The 19,574-nt window shown below is 43.0% G+C and overlaps 1 protein-coding gene across 5 annotated transcripts in view; it reads right to left on the reverse strand.

Moving 5' to 3' along the window:
- mdn1 (midasin AAA ATPase 1) overlaps window positions 1-19,574 on the reverse strand; it is a 326,227-nt gene that overhangs the window by 39,528 nt on the left and 267,125 nt on the right. For 3 of the 5 annotated variants that reach the window (XM_061812802.1, XM_061812803.1, XM_061812800.1), the window contains 8 exons: window positions 19,389-19,523; window positions 18,925-19,112; window positions 18,224-18,385; window positions 12,310-12,444; window positions 11,998-12,130; window positions 11,740-11,912; window positions 10,383-10,508; window positions 6,981-7,116 (listed from right to left, as the gene is read on the reverse strand). In XM_061812802.1, coding sequence (XP_061668786.1) covers window positions 6,981-7,116; window positions 10,383-10,508; window positions 11,740-11,912; window positions 11,998-12,130; window positions 12,310-12,444; window positions 18,224-18,385; window positions 18,925-19,112; window positions 19,389-19,523 — 1,188 coding nt within the window. Of the gene's footprint in view, window positions 1-6,536; window positions 6,755-6,980; window positions 7,117-10,382; window positions 10,509-11,739; window positions 11,913-11,997; window positions 12,131-12,309; window positions 12,445-18,223; window positions 18,386-18,895; window positions 19,113-19,388; window positions 19,524-19,574 lie in introns of those variants that run through there. The other 2 variants (XM_061812804.1, XM_061812805.1) reach the window with 2 other exon arrangements.

Genomic DNA, 19,574 nt, shown 5'->3' on the forward strand with positions numbered 1-19,574 from the left:
ACAGAATAAATTACTTCCAGGTCTGCCATCACCAGCAGTTACCAAACAGAAGGTCAAGATGGATCCGAACTTCCACATGTCAATGATCTAGTTCCCTGGTCCGGACGGTCAACCTGTCCTGGCGTACCGTCACACAGACCCAGAAATGAAGGAGGCAATAAAAGAGTGGCCACATCCCAATGAGGGTGGCTGAAATCTGAGTGATGCAACATGGCAACATGCTGAGAAGAAGAAAAAAAGAATGGCAAAGGGACTGCCCGAAAGGATGTCAAAATGCCATTGCTGACTGACAGAGGAGGTGTGGGGGGCTCAGCTCATGTGATGTTGTATCTGACTGATTCCTAATGGGCCCTGGTGATACACAAACACACCTCCAACCATCACATGCTCTTCCCAACGAGGAATCGCTTGCTACTGATACATTGCATGCTTAGATTCAAGATAAGATTATTGCTTGAGAGAATGACACGGAAAAGCGGTAGAAAATGGATGGATGGATGGCTTAAGAGCAGGGGTGCTCAATGAGTCGACCAGTCGATCGCGAGGCAGTCGTGGTCGTTTGCGGGATCGTGTGCCAAAGAAGACATCGGCCAATGTTCCCTCTAAACTGCACACGTGCGCAATTGTGAACCGCTGATGCAGTCTCTTCGCAGATATTCTGTGTTGCGCGCACACTCTTTTTCCCCTGACACCCCCACACTCTTACTCACCCCATCAATGTCTTTTATAATGTCTAAAGACAGTGTCCACTACCGCTGCTTACACTGTCTGGGCAACGTAGAGCAAAGACGAGCTAGATATGCTGCTTATGTTTACTTTCAAAATTAATGGAGAAAGTTAGAAAAATCCTGTTGTTTTAAGATGCAATGACTGTCTGTATGTGCATAATCAAAGAAAAAGTGGCAAAACTGGATGTGATATTCTCTTTTCCGAGTTGGAATAGGTCTGTTCTGAAGCCAAAGTAGAAAGGGCAGGATGATATGGTGTGTAATTTTGAAATTCCACCTTGGCACAGCCTGATCCAGGATGAAAGCACAGACAATCATCTTCTTTTCCTTTCGGCTTGTCCCGCTAGGGGTAGCCACAGCGTGTCATCTTTTGCCATCTTAGCCTATCTTCAGCATCTTCCTCTCTAACCCCAACTGTCCTCATGTCTTCCCTCACTTCTTCTTCTTTTCCTTTCGGCTTGTCTCGTTAGGGGTCGCCACATCGTGTCATCTTATTCTATCTTAGCCTATCTCCTGCATCTTCCTCTCTAACCCCAACTGCCCTCATGTCTTCCCTCACCACATCCATAAACCTTCTCTTTGGTCTTCCTCTCGCTCTTTTGGCTGGCAGCTCTATCCTCAGCACCCTTCCACCAATATACTGACTCTCTCTCCTCTGAACATGTCCAAACCATCGAAGCCTGCTCTCTCGAATCTTATCTCCAAAACATCCAACTTTGGCTGTCCCTCTAATGAGCTCATTTCTAATCCTATCCCACCTGCTCACTCCAAGCGACAACCTCAACATCTTCATTCCTGCCACCTCCAGTTTTGCTTCCTGTTGTTTCTTCAGTGCCACCGTCTCTAATGCGTGCATCATGGCCGGCCTCACCACTGTTTTGTAAACTTTGCCCTTCATCCTAGCAGAGACTCTTCTGTCAGGTAACACACCAGACACCTTCCGCCAGCTGTTCCAGCCTGCGTGGACCCGTTTCTTCACTTCCTTACCACACTCACCATTGCTCTGGATTGTTGACCTAAACATTTGAAGTCCTCCACCCTCGCTATATCTTCTCCCTGGAGCCTCACTCTTCCCTCTCCACGTTTCTCATTCACGCACAAATCCTGTTTTACTTCGGCGAATCTCCATCCCTCTCCTTTCCAGTGCATGTCTCCCATCTTTCTAATTATTCCTCTGCATGCTCCCTGCTTTCACTGCATATCACAATATCATCTGCGAACATCATGGTCCAAGGGGATTCCAGTCTAACCTCATCTGTCAGCCTATCCATGACCACTGCAAACAGGAAGGGGCTCAGAGCTGATCCCTGATGGAGTCCCACCTCCACCTTAAATTCTTCTGTCACACCTAAGGCGCACCTCACCATTGTTCTGCTGCCATCATACATGTCCTGTAGTATTTTAACATACTTCTCTGCCACACGAGACTTACGCATGCAGTACCACAGTTCTTCTCTTGGTACTCTGTTATAGGCTTTCTCTAGATCCACAAAGACAACGTAGTTCCTTCTGACCTTCTCTGTACTTTTCCACGAGCATCCTCAAGGCAAATAATGAATCTGTGGTACTCTTTCGAGGCATGAAACGATACTGTTGCTCGCAGATACTTACTTCTGTCCTGAGTCTAGCCTCCACTACTCATTCTCATAACTTTATTGTGTGGCTCATCAACTTTATTCTTCTATAGTTCCCACAGCTCTGAACATCGCCTTTGATCTTAAAAATGGGAACTAGAACACTTTTTCTCCATTCTTCAGGCATCTTTTCCCCCGCTAATATTCTGTTGCATAAGTTGGTCAAAAACTCCACAGCCATCTCTCCAAATTGCTTCCATACCTCTACCGGTATGTCATCAGGACCAACTGCCTTTCCATTTTTCATCCTTTGTAGTGCCTTTCTGACTTCCCCCTTAGTAATCATTGCCGCTTCCTGGTCCTTCACACTTGCCTCTTCAACTCTTCCATCTCTCTCATTTTCTTCATTCATCAACTTCTCAAAGTATTCTATTTAGCACACTACTGGCACCAGTCAACACATTTCCATCTCTATCCTTAATCACCCTTACCTGCTGCAAATCCTTCCCATTTCTATCCCTCTGTCTGGGCAACCTGGAGAGATCCTTTTCTCCTTCTTTCGTGTCCAACCTGGTGTACATGTCTTTATATGCCTCTTGTTTAGCCTTTGCCACCTCTCCCCTTGCCCTACGTCGCATCTTGATGTACTCCTTTCGCCTCTCCTCAGTTCTCTCAGTATCCCACTTCTTCGCTAATCTCTTTCCTTGTACGACTCCCTGTATTTTGGGGTTCCACCACCAAGTCTCCTTCTCCCCTTTCCTACCAAAAGACACACCAAGTACTCTCCTGCCTGTCTCTCTGATTACCTTGGCTGTCGTAGTCCAGTCTTCCGGGAGCTTCTGCTGTCCATCGAGAGCCTGTCTCAGCTCTTTCCGAAAGGCCGCACAACATTCTTCCTTTCTCAGCTTCCACCACCTGGTTCTCTGCTCTACCTTTGTCTTCTTAATCTTCCTACCCACCACCAGAGTCATCCTACACACCACCATCCTATGCTGTCGAGCTACACTCTCCCCTACCACTACTTTACAGTCAGTAACCTCCTTCAGATTACATCGTCTGCACAAAATATAATCCACGTGCGTCCTTCTACCTCCGCTCTTGTAGGTCACTATATGTTCCTCCCTCTTCTGGAAATAAGTGTTCACTACAGCCATCTCCATCCTTTTTGCAAAGTCCACCACCATCTGTCCCTCAAAGTTCCTTTCCTGGATGCCGTACTTACCCATCACTTCTTCATCGCCCCTGTTTCCTTTACCAATATGTCCATTACAATCTGCACCAATCACCACTCTCTCGCTGTCTGGGATGCTCAGATGTACTTCATCTAGTTCCTTCCAGAATTTTTCTTTCAACTCTCGGTCACATCCTACCTGTGGGGCATAGCCGCTAACCACATTATACATAACACCCTCAATTTCAAATTTTAGTCTCATCACTCGATCTGATACTCTTTTCACCTCCAAGACATTCTTAGCGAGCTCTTCCTTTAAAATAACCCCTACTCCATTTCTCTTCCCATCTACTCCATGGTAGAATAATTTAAACCCTGCTCCTAAACTTCTAGCCTTACTACCTTTCCACCTGCTCTCTTGGATGCACAGAATATCAACCTTTCTTCTAATCATCATTTCAACCAACTCCTGAGCTTTTCCTGTCATTGTCCCAACATTCAAAGTCCCTACACTCAGTTGTAGGCTCTGTGCATTCCTCTCTTTCTGATAATGGATCCGTTTTCCTCCTCTTCTTTGTCTTCTTTGATTGCTGCTCTCACCAAAAAACAGTGAGACTGATACAGTTGCTTTGTTAATACATTTCACCTCAAAAGGACAAAACTATCAAAACAGCAGTTTGTATCACAAAAGCTTAAGTTTCTAGGACACATCCTCACTCCTCAAGGGAAAATGCTTTCTCCTGCTTGGGTGCAGGCAATTGTTGACACACCTAAAACACAAAGAAACAGGTGTTGTCGTTTTTCTTTTTCCTTACTTCATTCCACTTCACCTCCTCCCTCTCCACTGTCCCCCCTTTTCTCTCACTGACCTTCACTCGCTTTCTACTCCTGCCGAACGTGCTGCTTGGTGACGGTGCGGGGCGACTTTCGAGAATGGCGTTTTGTTTCCAAAGGGGGGCTTTTAGATAGACTATAATTTGCTCTCAAAACACATTGTAGTCGTTGCACACCCAACTACAGCGGCGCATAATAAAAAAAAAAAGGGAGTTTAAATAAGAGTAAATGCTGTGAGGACCCGAAATTAAATTGTATCACGTGTCTGACAATTGTCGATGCGTGTGTGTCCGAGGCACAATCTGTCCCCCTTTGAGATCCTGTTTCCATGTCGTCTGAATGTTGCATCTTCCAGGCTTGCCAATGGACACACACCTTTGCGAGGACATGATCAGGTATTGCACATCTTTGACGAACCTGCTCTTTGATATCAGGAAACAGATTCATGCAACACTCCAGAGGGCGGCAGATGGATCCTTGCATAACATCAAACCCAGTGACTTTGTGCTGCTAAAGAACTTCTGGGGGAAAACATGGAGGCATCAGTGCTGGCTGGGCCCTTTTCAAGTTCTCCTTGTGAACAACACTGCGGTGAAGGTTACTGAAAGGGCTACGTGTGGTCACGCATCACACTGTGTGAAGGTCCCATCAACTCCGATGGTCCTGCATCATCCACTCTCCTCATCTTCTATGGCAAATGATCACAAAGGCCAAGATCACGAAGCATGGCCTACAAAGGCTGAGTAACCTCTTTGAAAGAGGGTTTACCTTCCTCAACCCGAATCTGCTACATACTTCACAACGACCTGCTTATGATTTAAATCGGTAAAGTTTACTGGTTGATTAGGTTAGATTAATCAAAGGGAAGGACGGGGGCTGTGTTAGCAAATCCATGTTTGGCATATATACTGAGTATTAGTTCTATTAGTTCTAAATTCAACTTTAACAGTTCTCCCGGTCAGGCTGTTCCTTATATAATGCTTTTACTGGCTCCGTGTGCATACACCTGGACATAGATAACTGTCTTGTTTTTTCTGTCTCTCACTTTCACATAACAAAAGGAGTTTTAGTCTGATCTTTAGTGTAAGGGGTGACAACTCACTAGACTTGCACCCTCTCCTCTCTTTGCAAAGATTGTCCTTTCTTTTGTAATAGAAATCCACAAAGACAAGATTGTCTCCTTGCTTATGGTGCTAGAACAGGATCTTGCCAAAACAGAGCACATGGAAAAGCTTTGGAATGTGGGAAAGTTACGCAGTTCCCAGAGATGGAGGAAGAGCTGCTACAGAATGTAGCCAAAAGGAGGGCAAGAGGCTGCGCTATTAAGTTCTGCGGCCTCAAAGAAGCTGACAATAATGAGGAATAAAGGGAACCAAGACGCTTAGATTCAAAAAATGTTTCCTCACAAATGCCATGGATGGCAAAGAGGATAACATGCTGTGGAAGAGGAAGATGATATAACTGTTTATGATGCAATGCAGGAGACACCGGAACAAGTATCAATGATGAGTTCCACAGCAATGTACCAAAGGCAGCTACTGTGGATTTTTTTCAGATTGGAGATTGTTTTGAAGGCTTTGCCATGGATGTGTAATGTAGTGGATAACCTCCACTATGCACAAACACTTTATTCATGGCTAGCTATTGCGTCTGCATTCGAACGTGTATGCTGTCTAAATGGCTCAAATAGATAATCTTTAAAGCCTTTATAAAGCTCGTATTCTTAGTCTTTTTGGGACCCTTCAGAAAAGCGTTCATCGCTCGAAATATCGGAAAATCCATCGTCGTTCAATGTATTCCAATGCTCGGCATTATTGTCACCGGTTCTGACGTCACGTTCTGACTCGGCTGTTTCCGCTTCCTTTCCGTCGTTTTACGGCAAATCCAACAATGTGCGATAGTTTTTTCCGATAATCCAAAAATAAAAATGTTTCCTTCATAACAGACTGCAGATTCGAATTCTGCATAAAAAACTGTATGATATTAGCAAAAAGGTGCATTGAGGACCTTCCTTACACTTAAAGCTCATGACTGTTTCTACTTTCTAAGGTAATTTATTTCATTTGTGTCTGTCAGGAGCTTTGTCGTTGGGTTGAACAATAAAATAAACGCTAAAAAATAGTGTAAGAGTACAACCCAGTCTTGAAGTGGGTTTAACTCAATGTTGGCATGGACATATTTCATTGTTTCACTCACCCAATTGACGTGACTGAAGTTCTTAGGTATAGGCAGAGGCTCTGAACGGGAGAGAACGCGTCAGACTTTGACAGATTGTTTAAGTCGGCTTTGCAGAATATAATCTCGATACAAATGTTGCACTGAGGTAACTGGTCTTTTATTTTAAAGTTAACACTTTTGTTCAAGTGGAGTCATGCGCATGAAGAAAAAAGTCCTTGGGTTGGCTGCAGGGATATGTTCATGCTGCTGCTCTACCATCTGGATCTGTTCTGTAGGTAAAGGAATGAAAATTCAGTGAAGTGTAGCCCCTTTCTAATGACTTTGCAGTTAATCCACTGGCACTGTTAGAGGTGCATTACAAATTGGACTCACTGCCCAACACTTTTGGAGGGCAATGTATATGTTGCAAATAAAAAAAGTGACTGAAGTACGCGGAGACCAAACCCGTATTACTATTAAAGGGAAATGACGGATGTGTTCTTAAATAAGACTCACCATCACCTTCTTGATCGTCTACCATGTCATCATCCTGGTCCAGGTTAAGATCCTCAGGTAGATTAACAGCGTCAGGTTCAGGTCTCTTATCCTGCTGGCCGTGATAAGGGTCCACTTCATTGTTGTCAAGCTCCCTCTATAGGAAAAAGAGTGAATGTATTCAGAGAATCTATGCAATTTCAGTAGCAAGTTTGATATCTCTAACTATATTTTTGATTGATCTTGAATCTTGATCTGATTGAAATAAAGAGAGGGAGAGACAGATTGAGAGAGAGAGTGTGTGTGTGAGAGAGAGAGAGAGAGAGAGAGAGAGAGAGAGAGAAGAGAGAGAGAAAGAGAGAGAGAGAGACCACCTGAAAGGAACTAACATACAGTACATTGATGTAGGTGTAAGACAGAACCCTTGAAGTTAATTAGCCAAAACCAACACAGTAATCCCTCATTTTTCGGAGTTAATGGGGACCAGAGCTCCCTGCGAAATGTGAAAAATTGCGAAGCATGTCTCCTCCCCAAAACACACCCCTGGAATTTTCATGTATGTGATTCTGGGTATCAGAATGATATGTTAAAATATGTTAACAGGATTTATACTCTTCATATTTGAGACAACGATAACAACAATATATTTTACTTAAATCTTTAATTATAAAACCTGACCGTGGTCGGGAAACACAGGGGAGACGCCTTGTTGGCAGGAACAATAATGATACGAAGCACCAGTTTGCTGCTCGGAAGGCTGAATGAGATCCTTTCAGCACTCAGCATCAACGTCCCCTCTCTTAAACACTACTCCTTCCCAGTCGCCCACGCTAAACCCATGGGGAGAGACGCCGACCAGGTGTGGCTATACTTATTGCTCCCCAGCTCGGGGCCTGTACGCTGAGGTTTACCCTGGTCAATGAGAGGGTCGCCTCCCTCCGTCTGCAGGTAGAGGGACGGGTCCTGACTGTTTGTTTTTATGCACCAAACAGCAGTTCAGAGTACCCACCCCTTTTTGGAGTCCTTTAGAGGGAGTGCTGGAGAGCGCCCCTAAGTCGCAAACACATTGGTGGACACTAACAGTGAGGGATGCTGTCAAGCTGAAGAATGAGTCCTATCGGTTATTTTTGGCCTGTGGGACTCCCGAGGCAGCTGATAGGTATCGGCTGGCCAAGCGGAATGCAGCTTTGGTGGTCGCTGAGGAAAAAACCCGGGCGTGGGAGGAGTTCGGTGAGCCCATGGAGAACGACTTCAGAACGGCTTTGAGGAAATTATGGTCCACTCTCTGGCATCTCAGAAGGGGGAAGCAGTACACCGTCAACACGCTTGTTGTCTATAGAGCTCGTGCATGTGACGTTACAGTTTGCATGGCACCATATTGCTGGTCAAACCTGGCTGCTCTGCAGTGCGAGAGCCCTTGAACTCGAGCAGATTTTTCAAATTGCCGGTCAAACAAAGTGGCTCGGGCCCCAGACCTATTGCGCTGTTGGTTGTCATAATAGACAAGACAATTCTTCAAAGAGATCATACTATGGAACTCCAGCTGAAAAGACGAGAAAAGATCGATGGATTTCGGCAATTAAACGGGATGGATGGTGCCCAACAAAATACACGCCTGTGTAGTGATTATTTCATTTCAGGTTGGAAGTATTCTTCTCAATCTCAACCAAGAAGTATTTATAATGCCACGTTGACTTTTCCCCAGTCACAGTTAATGAATGCGAGTTTGTATAAAACCAGGGGTCATTTATTTAAATATTAGTATTTGTATTGAAAAATATCTGAGTGGGTCCATCACTATGTGGGATTAATGTCTGATTGAGAACAGATCCAGCAACGGAGTATTTCTGTGCATCCAGACTTTTATCCGCTTTCAAACTTTTCTGTGTAAATCTCAACGACTTACCTATCTCTGCTTTTCCGTTTGCAATAAATGGCCCATCAGTGCCGGTTTCTTTGTGACAGCCACCTGTCACGCTGAGCTCAAAGAAGCCTGCATCGCAGGTTATGACAACAACTTCGTTCAAAGTATTGCACACATTTTTACAGCATTTGAACATGTTAAGAATTTTTGCGTCATGTTTCTCCTCTCACATAAACCATATTAAAACCCAAAATATTTTTTTCCATTTTAATACATTATTGAAAAAGCTTCAAAGAGCCACTCAGGTGGTGCTCAAGAGCCGCATGCGGATCGGGAGCTTTGGGTTACTAAACCACGCACTAATGGATTAAAATGGTGGACTACTTCGTGAGGTGAACCGCACAACTTCAGCAGTAACTTGAGATGAAAACAAATGAGTTACTGAGAGACTGTATGTGCAATATTCTGAGGCTTTTCAACCCCGATACTTTTGTGGTTTCAGTGAACATAACAGGAGGAGGATGGAGAAAAACTGACTTTTCTGTTATGTTTGAGCCGTTTTACTGCTGTGTTCCAGTCAGAGTTTGGAAACAAGGTATTTACAAAGTCTTTGTGTGAATATATAATTTTTACAATGTACAAGTGAAGGGGTCGGGAACGTTTTTGACTGAAAGAGCATAATGCCAAATATTTTAAAATGTAATTTCAAGAGTCATACAATATTTTAAAAACTAAAAAGAGTTGTATTCTCCCATTTATGTAAGACCACCACTTTTAGAATACAATAAGTCTTTTGCTGTTGCAAGCTAATGTTGACAAATGTACTTCTTACCATTAATGTGACTTCTGGTGCTGCATGGTTTTGGTGATGGGCTTATGGTTTGTTTCTGACGTCGTCAGATTTTGTTTCATGCAGGCGTTGAGATTTCCATCCGTTAATCGTGAACGTATTTCAGTTTGATTTGCCATCAAAATGGTAAGATGGTGGACATTTCTTGCTGTCAAAGGCATGCCTTTATGCGAAGTTGTCAAAATGTTTATTGGCAACATCAAGTACGAATGCTTTGGCATACTCCCCATCTGTGAATGGCTTTTCATTTTCTCACAACTGCTAAAGCACCAACAAAAGCACCAGCAAAACTAGGTGAATTCCATTCAACTTGTTGGGTCCAAACATGGATTTACTGCCGACTAACTTGGACTCTGGAAAGTTGCTCTCGTAATCTGGGTTCGACCCTTCTGTCCCTGCACACATCGACTGCCACAGCAAACTACGGCAACTCCACTGGGAAAAATGTCTGCACCATTTGTGTTGTCAGCATGACAAAAAAGACATGAACAGTATGTCGTCATGCCATATGCAACCAACAAAAGCCATAGGTTGCTGACACCTGTACTAGTGCATATGGTATACAGTAGAACCGTGGCAGAGGGTCCGGAGCGGCTTGTGTATGGGGGGGTACTACACAAAGTGGGCACGGACTATTAACTGGGGCCCAATTGTTGTCCGGATAATACGGTAACTGCGCAATTGAATATTTTCACTCTCAGATGATTACCTCATCTCTTTGTTCGTTGATTTTGTCTTTCTCCTCACCATCCATCTCGTCATCACTGTCCTGTTTTTTTTTGGTGGGCTCTGCAGCATCCAAATTGTCTTCCTTTGGAGCTAATACAGATTCACCCTGAACAAATAGTCGTAAAGGATTAGATACATCGATCGTCCTTGTATTTCTCAGAACAGAATCCCTCAGCCAACTAAAATAAATGCTCAATGATGCTATAACATTTTAATACTGTTGATAACATGTATTACGTATTGCCTTAAATAATTTAACACTATTTAACTTAAACTTTGTGGAGAAACTTTTTTTTTGCATTAAATATTTCTGCATAAAAAGTTCGTGCATAGTGCAGATTATCCACTGCATTACAAATCCTTGGCCAAGCCTTCAAAAGAAGCATCTGACTCATCTCCAATCTCAAATAGATCCATGGTAGCTATCTGATGCATCGCCCTGGATTTCATCATTGATGACTTGCCCACTTCTTCGGCAGGACTGATGACACTTTTCTTATAAAAGCGACTGCATAACTGCTATTTGATGGATTATTTTCTCCTCCATCTTCCTCCACGATCTCACATTCAATTCAGCCACTTTGAACTGCCGTTCTGCTTCGCGGTTGTCCACTTTTTAGGTAGCAGTGTTGACTTTTCTTTTAAAGCTTCTTTATGGCTGCTTGTCGTCGACATTGTCTATGTTTAAGTTAAAACAAACTCACGGGCAGCGGTTTATGATGTTTGGTGGAGTAGCAACAAATATGCTACGCTAACGATCATAAAATAGCAAACTCCTGGGAGCAAGTCAGGAATCTCAGATTGGCGGCACACATTACCGTTAATACAGCTAAATGTGTACTAAATGACTTGATCTTATTGAAATGTATATATATACACTTTTTTAGCATCCTATATATCTGTATACGACCATACATTGTGATTTTCTTTACATTTTTAATCTATACCTAAATATACTGTGCTCAATTGACTTTTTGAAAATATTTTGGGAAAATTTTGCGCATCATACACAAGAAATTATGGTAGCTGTCAGAGGAGCCTTTGTTGGACATTTGAATGACAAAACGAATGTGTGTGTGTTTTTTTTTTTTTTTTAAATGAAGTCCTAGTAAGAGTCGATTTATATCAGGTCCTTTTCAAAGCTGTTCTCACACAGTTGAAGGGACTGCATTGTAAAACAAGTTTCATACAAAATACAATTTGGGTTACCAAGATCTACATCTAATCGACTAAATAAAGATGTGTATCAATACTTTTGTCTTAAGTGAATCTGACATTTTGATCCTATGTAATACTTCCTGATAGTCGATATGAAATTGATTTTAAGTCTAAAGTACCTGGTCCATGCCTTTGCCAGACTCCTCCTCTTGATCATTTGCTTCGTCATCTTCATCGTCCTCATCATCACCTCCCCACATTCTCTCATCAAGAGTGTCAGTCTGTCCATCACCCAAATCACCCATTTTTTTATCCAACTCCTGTTCACTCTCATGATCCAATTCATCTGCATCTACAAGTCACAGAAGGAGGAATTTGAGTTGTCAGAAATAGGATTCTAAAAAGATATTGAGCTGCTATGCCATGAATCCCCATACCAGCATCCTCCTCCTCCCCATCATGTGTTGGGCCATCAAAGTCCTCTGACATCTCAACAGCATTGTCTTCTGCTTTAATTTTTTCGTCATTTTGATGTTCTTTCTCCTGACCCCCCACCAAAGTGTCCTCCACCTAAAATATGAATGTAGTATCTTTAATGCGAAATTATAGTGAAACAGACGCATGCATTGTGACATATCACATTAAATGCATTGATCACCCCCTAAATAAAAAAACTCAAACTGAACCCTGTGATCAAAATCGACAGTCCAAATACTTTTTCTACAGTTAAAACGCATTCATTTCATTACCTGATCTTCACTCTCAATAGTGTCACTGACATCCTTAGTACCCTCGCCTTGACCGATTCCAGAACCCTCATAATCATGAAACTCAGTGGCACTTTGACCTTCTCCAGTACCAGTTTCCTGGGGCAGGCAGAACCCCTAAAGGGAATAGTTGAGATGAAGAACATTTCTTATTAGTATTATTCGATAATTAGAATATATAGAAAAATATAGAAATTAAAATGTGCATTTTGAAGAAGAGGGGAAAAAAAGTCCATCATAAAATAAAGCACAGGGTGAACAAAAGATATACCGACTGACAGGTCTACCTATATCTATAACTGAATTTTAACATAGGTATCCTATATTGTTGAGAGCATCCACTCACGTACTTGTCTAACATGATTTTAAGTGCTATCTCTTTCTAAATCCATATGCTTTAATACAATGGTGCTCATTACGTCGATCACGATCTACCGGTTGATTGCAGAGGTAGTCCTGGTCGATTGCAGCATGACAAAATCTCGGCCTATCATTCATCCCATCACTTGATTGATGTACAAGGCAGACAGTTAGATGACAACTGAATTTGACATTCAGGTGACCAATAAAGCACAAACAATCGGGCTAAGTGCAGCAAAACTTACAATGTCAGTCTATTATGAATCCTCCTCGAGCATACACCTTATTGTGGTGGACGGATTTCTATGTCCCGATGAGCCTAGGAGCTGAGTTGTCTAGGGCTTCACACCCCTGGTAGGGTCAACCATGGCAAAAAAGTCAGAGGTGAGGGACCAGACAATGTACAACTCCATAACCACCATGATGAATACAAATTTTGGCTCTCGATTTCCCTTGCCTGGACGCGGGTCACCTCTGGAGCCAGGCATGGAGGTAGGGCTCGAAGGCGAGTGCCTGGTGGCTGGGAATGCACTCATGGGGCTCGGCCGGGCACAGTCCAAAAGGGTAACACGGGTCCCCCTTCCCATGGGCTCACCACTTGTAAAACGGGCCATAGAGGGTTGGGTGCGATATGAGCAGGGAGGCAGCCAAAGGCGGCTACAGAAACTAGCTCTAGAGATATGGAATGTCACCTCTCTGGCAGGGAAGGTGCCTGTAGTGGTGCATCAGGTTGACAAGTTCCGACTAGATTTTTTCGGGCTCGCTTCTACGCACTGTTTGGGCTCTGGCACAACTCGTCTTGAAAGGGGTTGGACACTGTTCCACTCTAGAGTTGCTCACAGTGAGAGGTGCTTATTGTCCCCCAGCTCGACGTCTGTACGTTGGGGTTCACCCCCTTGAATGAGAGTGTAGCTTCCCGCCACCTTCGGGTCGGGAGATGGGTCTTGACTGAGCGCTCCCTCCGGGGACGCAATCATTCTGATGGGGGGTTCTTCCAGAGTATGGGATATCGAACCCCCGCATACAGGCTGTTCGGCTCCTGTACAACCGGTGTCAGAGTTGGGTCCGCATTCCTGGCAATAAGTCGGACTCGTTTCCAATGAGAGTTAGACTCCGCCAAGGCTGCCCTTTGTCACGGATTTTTTAAATTCAGGGCATTGGTAGAAATTCAACTACTGTGGGTCAAAGACAAAGAGGTGGAAAGCGGATTCGTCGGCAGAAGAAGGAATGCACAGAGCCTACAACTGAGTATAATGTAAGTGCAGGCACTTTGATAATTGGGACTATGACAGGGAAAGCGCAGAAGTTGGTTGACGTGATTAAGAGAAAGGTTGATATTTTGCGCATCCAAGAAAGCAGGTGGAAAGGAAGTAAGGCTTGAAGTTTTGGCACATGGTTTAAATTATTTTACCATGGAGTAAGATGGGAAGAGAAACGGGAGTAGGGGTTATTTTAAAGGAAGAGCTGGCTAAGAATGTCTTGGAGGCGAAAATACTATTACTTATTATTTTCCAATCCATGATAACATTATTGTGTCAAGGTAAGGAGATGGGAGGTACAGTGAAGAAAATAAGTATTTGAACACCCCACTACATCGTATGTTCTCCCACTTAGAAATCATGGAGGGGTCTGAAATTTTCATCGTGGGTGCATGTCCACTGTGAGAGATAATCTAAAAATAAAAATCCATAAATCACAATGTATGATTTTTTTAACGATTTATTTGTGTGATACAGCTGCAAATAAGTATTTGAACACCTATCAGCTAGAATTCTGACCCTCAAAGACCAGTTAGTGCCCCTTTAAAAGTCCACCTTCACTCCATGTATTATCCTGAATCAGATGGGCCTGCGTGAGCTCGTTAGCTGCATAAAGACACCTGTCCACCCCATACAATCAGTAAGATGGCCAACGAGAAAGAGCCGTCGAAAGACACCAGAAACAAAATTGTACAACTCAGAGATGAAAGTGGACTTGCCTGAAAATACAAATACGAGTACTGAAGGTGTGAAGTCCTGCTAGGTGCGTCCGGGGTATGCCAGTCAGTAAAATTTTTGGAAAAATGGATGGCTGTGGTGCATTCTGGTGATATCAGTGGACAAAATTCAGACAAAAATTGAAAGTAAAATTTCTAAGTCCTGACCCCCCCCCAAAAAAATTGGGCAAAAGCCAAGCCCAGATCCACCCCCACCCCCCATCGTCCCATCACTGGATAGCACAAAACCCCATTTGTGATTAAAATATGCTTAAAATATGCCATCTTTCACAAATGAATTCAGTGAACTATTCCATAAAAAGACATCTAAAATTGTCCTTTCCCCCAAATTATAGTATAGATATAGAATATGCACGAAAATATATCCAAAAATGTCTACACTGTACAGCAAAACATGTAAAAGATAACCTGTAGTATTTAGTATTAACGTTCATTTCAAACTCGTTACGTTGTACTCATACACTCGACCAGATTGCTCACTATCTTAGATATAGATTTAGTAATACTAATAGTATAATGAGTTGCCTTTAACATTTCGAGATATATAGATTTACCAGGTTTGTCGACCTTTCTAATGTAGTCGGACAAAAACACTTCCATTCAAGTCCTTTTCCTCAAGCCATGACCACTTGAACGTGTTCCTAATACACGCGTCAATTGCACGTATGTCAGCTTGCCTGTCTACCTGTTTGAACATTGCACCGGGGTCGTACCTGACTGATCACGCATGAATTACTTTACACAAAACGATATTCAAATACTCAACATTCAATGATTAATTTACCTTTTGCGTGCACACTTTGTGGCTTCCGTTCTCGCCGAATTTTATAAATCTCCGAGATATGGCGAGGTCATGAGAATGGCAGGAGAGGGGTGTTACAGTTACTAGTGTTCGTGCCTCAACATGGTTACGCTCGTGAATGCAAACCAACGAACTCAAACGCATTTGTTCAATGTAGTTAACTAATATCCGGATAATTTTAGGGAATTTTTCCTCAATTTTGCAGAGGAATTTTCATGAAAATTTGAAAATCCGGAGCCACACGGCTGGAAAGAGCCAAGCAGCTGGGTGAAAAAAAGTCCACTGTCGGAGCAATCATTAGAAAATGGAAGAAGCTAAACATGATGGTAAATCTCAATCAGAGTGGAGCCCCATGCAAGTTATCACCTCGTGGGGTCTGAATTTAGAAAGATGAGGAATCAGCCCAGGACTACACGACAGGACTTGGTCAATGACCTGAAAAGAGCTGGGACCACCGTTTCCAAGGTGACTGTTGGGAATACACTAAGACGTCATGTTAGAAATCATGCATGGCACGGAAGGTTCCGCTGCTTAAACTAGCACGTCAAGGCCCGTCTGAAGTTTGCCAATGACCATTTGGATGATACAGTGGAATCATGAGAGAAAGTTTTGTGGTTGTGGTGGTGGTGGTGGTGGGGGGGGGGGGGGCGGAGAATAGAGGGGTTACTTTCAACATTCTAAAATAGATTTTGAAATGATTATTCACTTCATTGACCATACGAAAAAAATAAATGAGCGGAGAGCGCATCATCCATGTGCAAAGTTTCGGAAGTGTCATTTAACAGCCAAGTGGGTGCCATATTGGTTGCGTCTCCTGCCCGTGATGTCACCCCGGATGCCGTGGGCCCTGCTGTGCGACACGCCCATTCAGACACGGAAGCTCTTTTCGAAGAAGAGAACACCTCACAATCAAGTGAAGTGTCCGGGTTAATATTACCCTTTGTTTCGAGCCATATTTAGATGATATGTGGATCACTTCTAACAAACAGACTCCCTGACAGTATGTAGCGGACTCAGCCGTGAGCGATGACAACGCCGCAGCCTGGGTGCGACGAGCCGATCACGACTTCGGCCGGGGTGGCACTGAGGTGGCTCATTGCGGCACCGAGCTGGGCCGCTTTACAGTGTTGTTGTCGCTCGCGGCTGAGTGTGTCATTGTCGGTGGCCATGAACAATTCTGCCGGCAATGGTGTGTTATGAAGACAGAAGAGTCTCTGCTAGGATGAAGGACAAAGTTTGTAAAACAGTGGTGAGGCTGGCCATGATGTACAGATTAGAGACAGTGTCGCTGAAGAGACAACAGGAAGCAGAGCTGGAGGTGGCAGAAATGAAGATATAATGGCAGAAATCAAGATGTTGAGATTCTCGCCTGGCGTGAGCAGGTTGGATAGGATTAGAAATGAGCTCATTCGAGGGACAGCCAAACTTAGATGTTTTGGAGCCAAGGTTCAACAGAGCAGACTTTGATGGTTTGGACATGTCCAGAGGCGACAGAGTGAATATATTGGTAGAAGGGTGCTGAGGATGGAGCTGCCAGGGAAGAGAGCGAGAGGAAGACCAAAGAGAAGGTTGATGCATGTTGTAAAGGAAGACATGAGGGCAGGTAGTGTTAGAGAGGAAGATGCAGGAGATAAGCTTAGATGGAAAAAGATGACACGCTGTGGCAAACTCTAACAGGACAAGCCGAAAGGAAAAGAAGATGAAGATGTTCGACCATACCACAGTGTCGCTCGGAGGCTGAAGCAATGCTCCCAGCATACTTTCCGGCACTAAAAATGTAAATTGCATTTAAAGTGCATAGTTTGTGTCAATTATTTCTTCAGTCATTGTTTTAGTTTTATTATTTGCTAGTTCTGCTATTCTGTTTGCTCTGGTGTGGTAATAGTTTAGTGCATGACGTTGACTAATAACTTGCCTACATTTGCCATTGTTTATAGGAATGTAATTTCGTTCTTCTGCTTACTAAAATAAAAGTGCTACTGTTCCTCACTGCCTCGTGAGCGCCATCGTACAGTAGCTTGTATGCGCACTAAAACATACGCTAGCATCGATGCTAATAATGTAACCATATGTTTGGTTGCACTTTATTGTCGTAGTCACACGCATTTACAGATTTTGGAACTCGGAGCACATATAAGGCACACCGCATTATAAGGGGGCCCATCCATTTTGGAGAAAATGTAAAACTTAAGTGGGGCTTATGGTTGTGCAAATATGGTATGTTTGCTGTGCCCTCCACATACTGCAGCTCTGCCAAAATGGACTCTCTCAGTGATTTTTCCAACACTGTTTTTCTTCTTGACATTTTTTTCGTTTGTTTTTATAAGGCCAGATTTATGAAGCGTATGATGAATAGTTATCCCATGGACAGATTGTACCACCAGAGTTCTACTTCTCTTCAGTTACTCCAGCACTACCTTTCATACAATGCCATGATCAAAATTCTGGCCATATTAAATTCAATTCATATGTATAGCCAGTACTTGGACTTCTATCTTCCTCGTTCCAATTTTGTATGATGAATTGGAGAAAAGTTCATTTTTTAAAATTATTTCATAACACAATCCAAATCAAAAACAAAACTTTGTAGTCCTAATGTGAAAAAAATAGTTCCAGGTTCAAGGGGTATGAATAATTTTAAAGCCACTGTCCACACTTGCGCACTGCACAAAGGTCTACGTGTATAATTGATCCTTGTTTATCATATATAATTCAATCAGCATTTGCGCACTTAGTACCTTTTGAGCGAGGTCAGTGAAGATGTTAGCCAATACTGACAACAGTTTCCCAGTGCCCCTGTGCACTGCCACTGACACAGACAGGAAGAAAAGAATGAGGTCAGAGTAAATCCCCAGCAGCGGCTCCACACGAACCAGCATCCTACATGCTCTGTTTACCTCCTGAAAAGACAGATGCGTCAGATTAAACTGTACAGTCATTAACAGCAGTGCTTAAATTCAATCTCATGAAAAGAAACAATTTAGTCTATGTGTATCTTACTCCCCGATTCAGAAAAACTTGTGAAAGCACTGACTTCTTGTTCAGTTAAAAAAACGAAGGAAACCATGACCCGCAGGAGCTTGAAACATCTAATTTTTTAGTTTTTTTAACAAGATGTCCCCATAACCACCAAGAAGGACAATAGCTGATTTTTGCCTGTCATTTTTACGTATATTATAATTGTATCCATTAAACGTCCAAAGGCACCAGCCATAAAGAAAACAACATTTTTAGAAGATCGGCTTGAAACAATCATGTCATTAACCTGTAGTTATGCTCCTTGGCTTAGCACACGCAGAAAGCCCTTAACGTGTTTTCCAAATTTGGCAATGTGACATTCCGCATATCGGAGATTCCACCTTCAATTATGTAAACATCGTGCCAAATTGCATTTCACATCCCTAGCTCACCAAAAAAAAGTACGTCAAAACAATCAAACCCAGAGCTTCAGGGGGTGAGAGAAGTTTGTGTGCATTTTTATGCAGTGCAGGAGCCCATCCATCCTAGTGTTCACATCTCCCACACACAGAGCCTCCACATCAGCTGCGAGCTCCTCCTCCAGGTGATGTGTGAAGTGTTTAGGCTTCAGTAAGTCTTTTACAACCTCTTCGTTGTCATTTATTGGACCTGATTTGAAAAATGAGCATATGTGAAAGACATACATTAACATTCACACGAATCAAAGGCTGCACTTTTCAAGACATGTGCCTACATGTTAGTGCTCATACTTATATCCTTTAGAGTTGCAGAAATATAGGAAAGAATAGAGAACCAACCAGTCCAAAAGAATGATAAAACCAGGCAACACTGCATACTGCAATTGGGATACTATGAGTTGGGATTACAGATGAACAAAGATATCCATACTAGTTATCTTAATTGTACGCAGTGTATTGTCATCACCTTTCTGGTCAGCTTTCTGAGCTTTTTTGTCATTGTTTTCCCTTCTCTTTACAAGAGTCTGGACAGCACACAACAAACTGTTAATATTTGCCTCCAGCCCAGCAGAAAACTCACAACAAAATGGTGATTGGTCATCTGAAAAGAATTAAAAGGGAAAGTGCATGTTATGAAGAGCATAAAATTGTC

Source organism: Syngnathoides biaculeatus, chromosome 23, assembly GCF_019802595.1.
Source record: "Syngnathoides biaculeatus isolate LvHL_M chromosome 23, ASM1980259v1, whole genome shotgun sequence".
Classification (NCBI taxonomy): domain Eukaryota; kingdom Metazoa; phylum Chordata; class Actinopteri; order Syngnathiformes; family Syngnathidae; genus Syngnathoides; species Syngnathoides biaculeatus.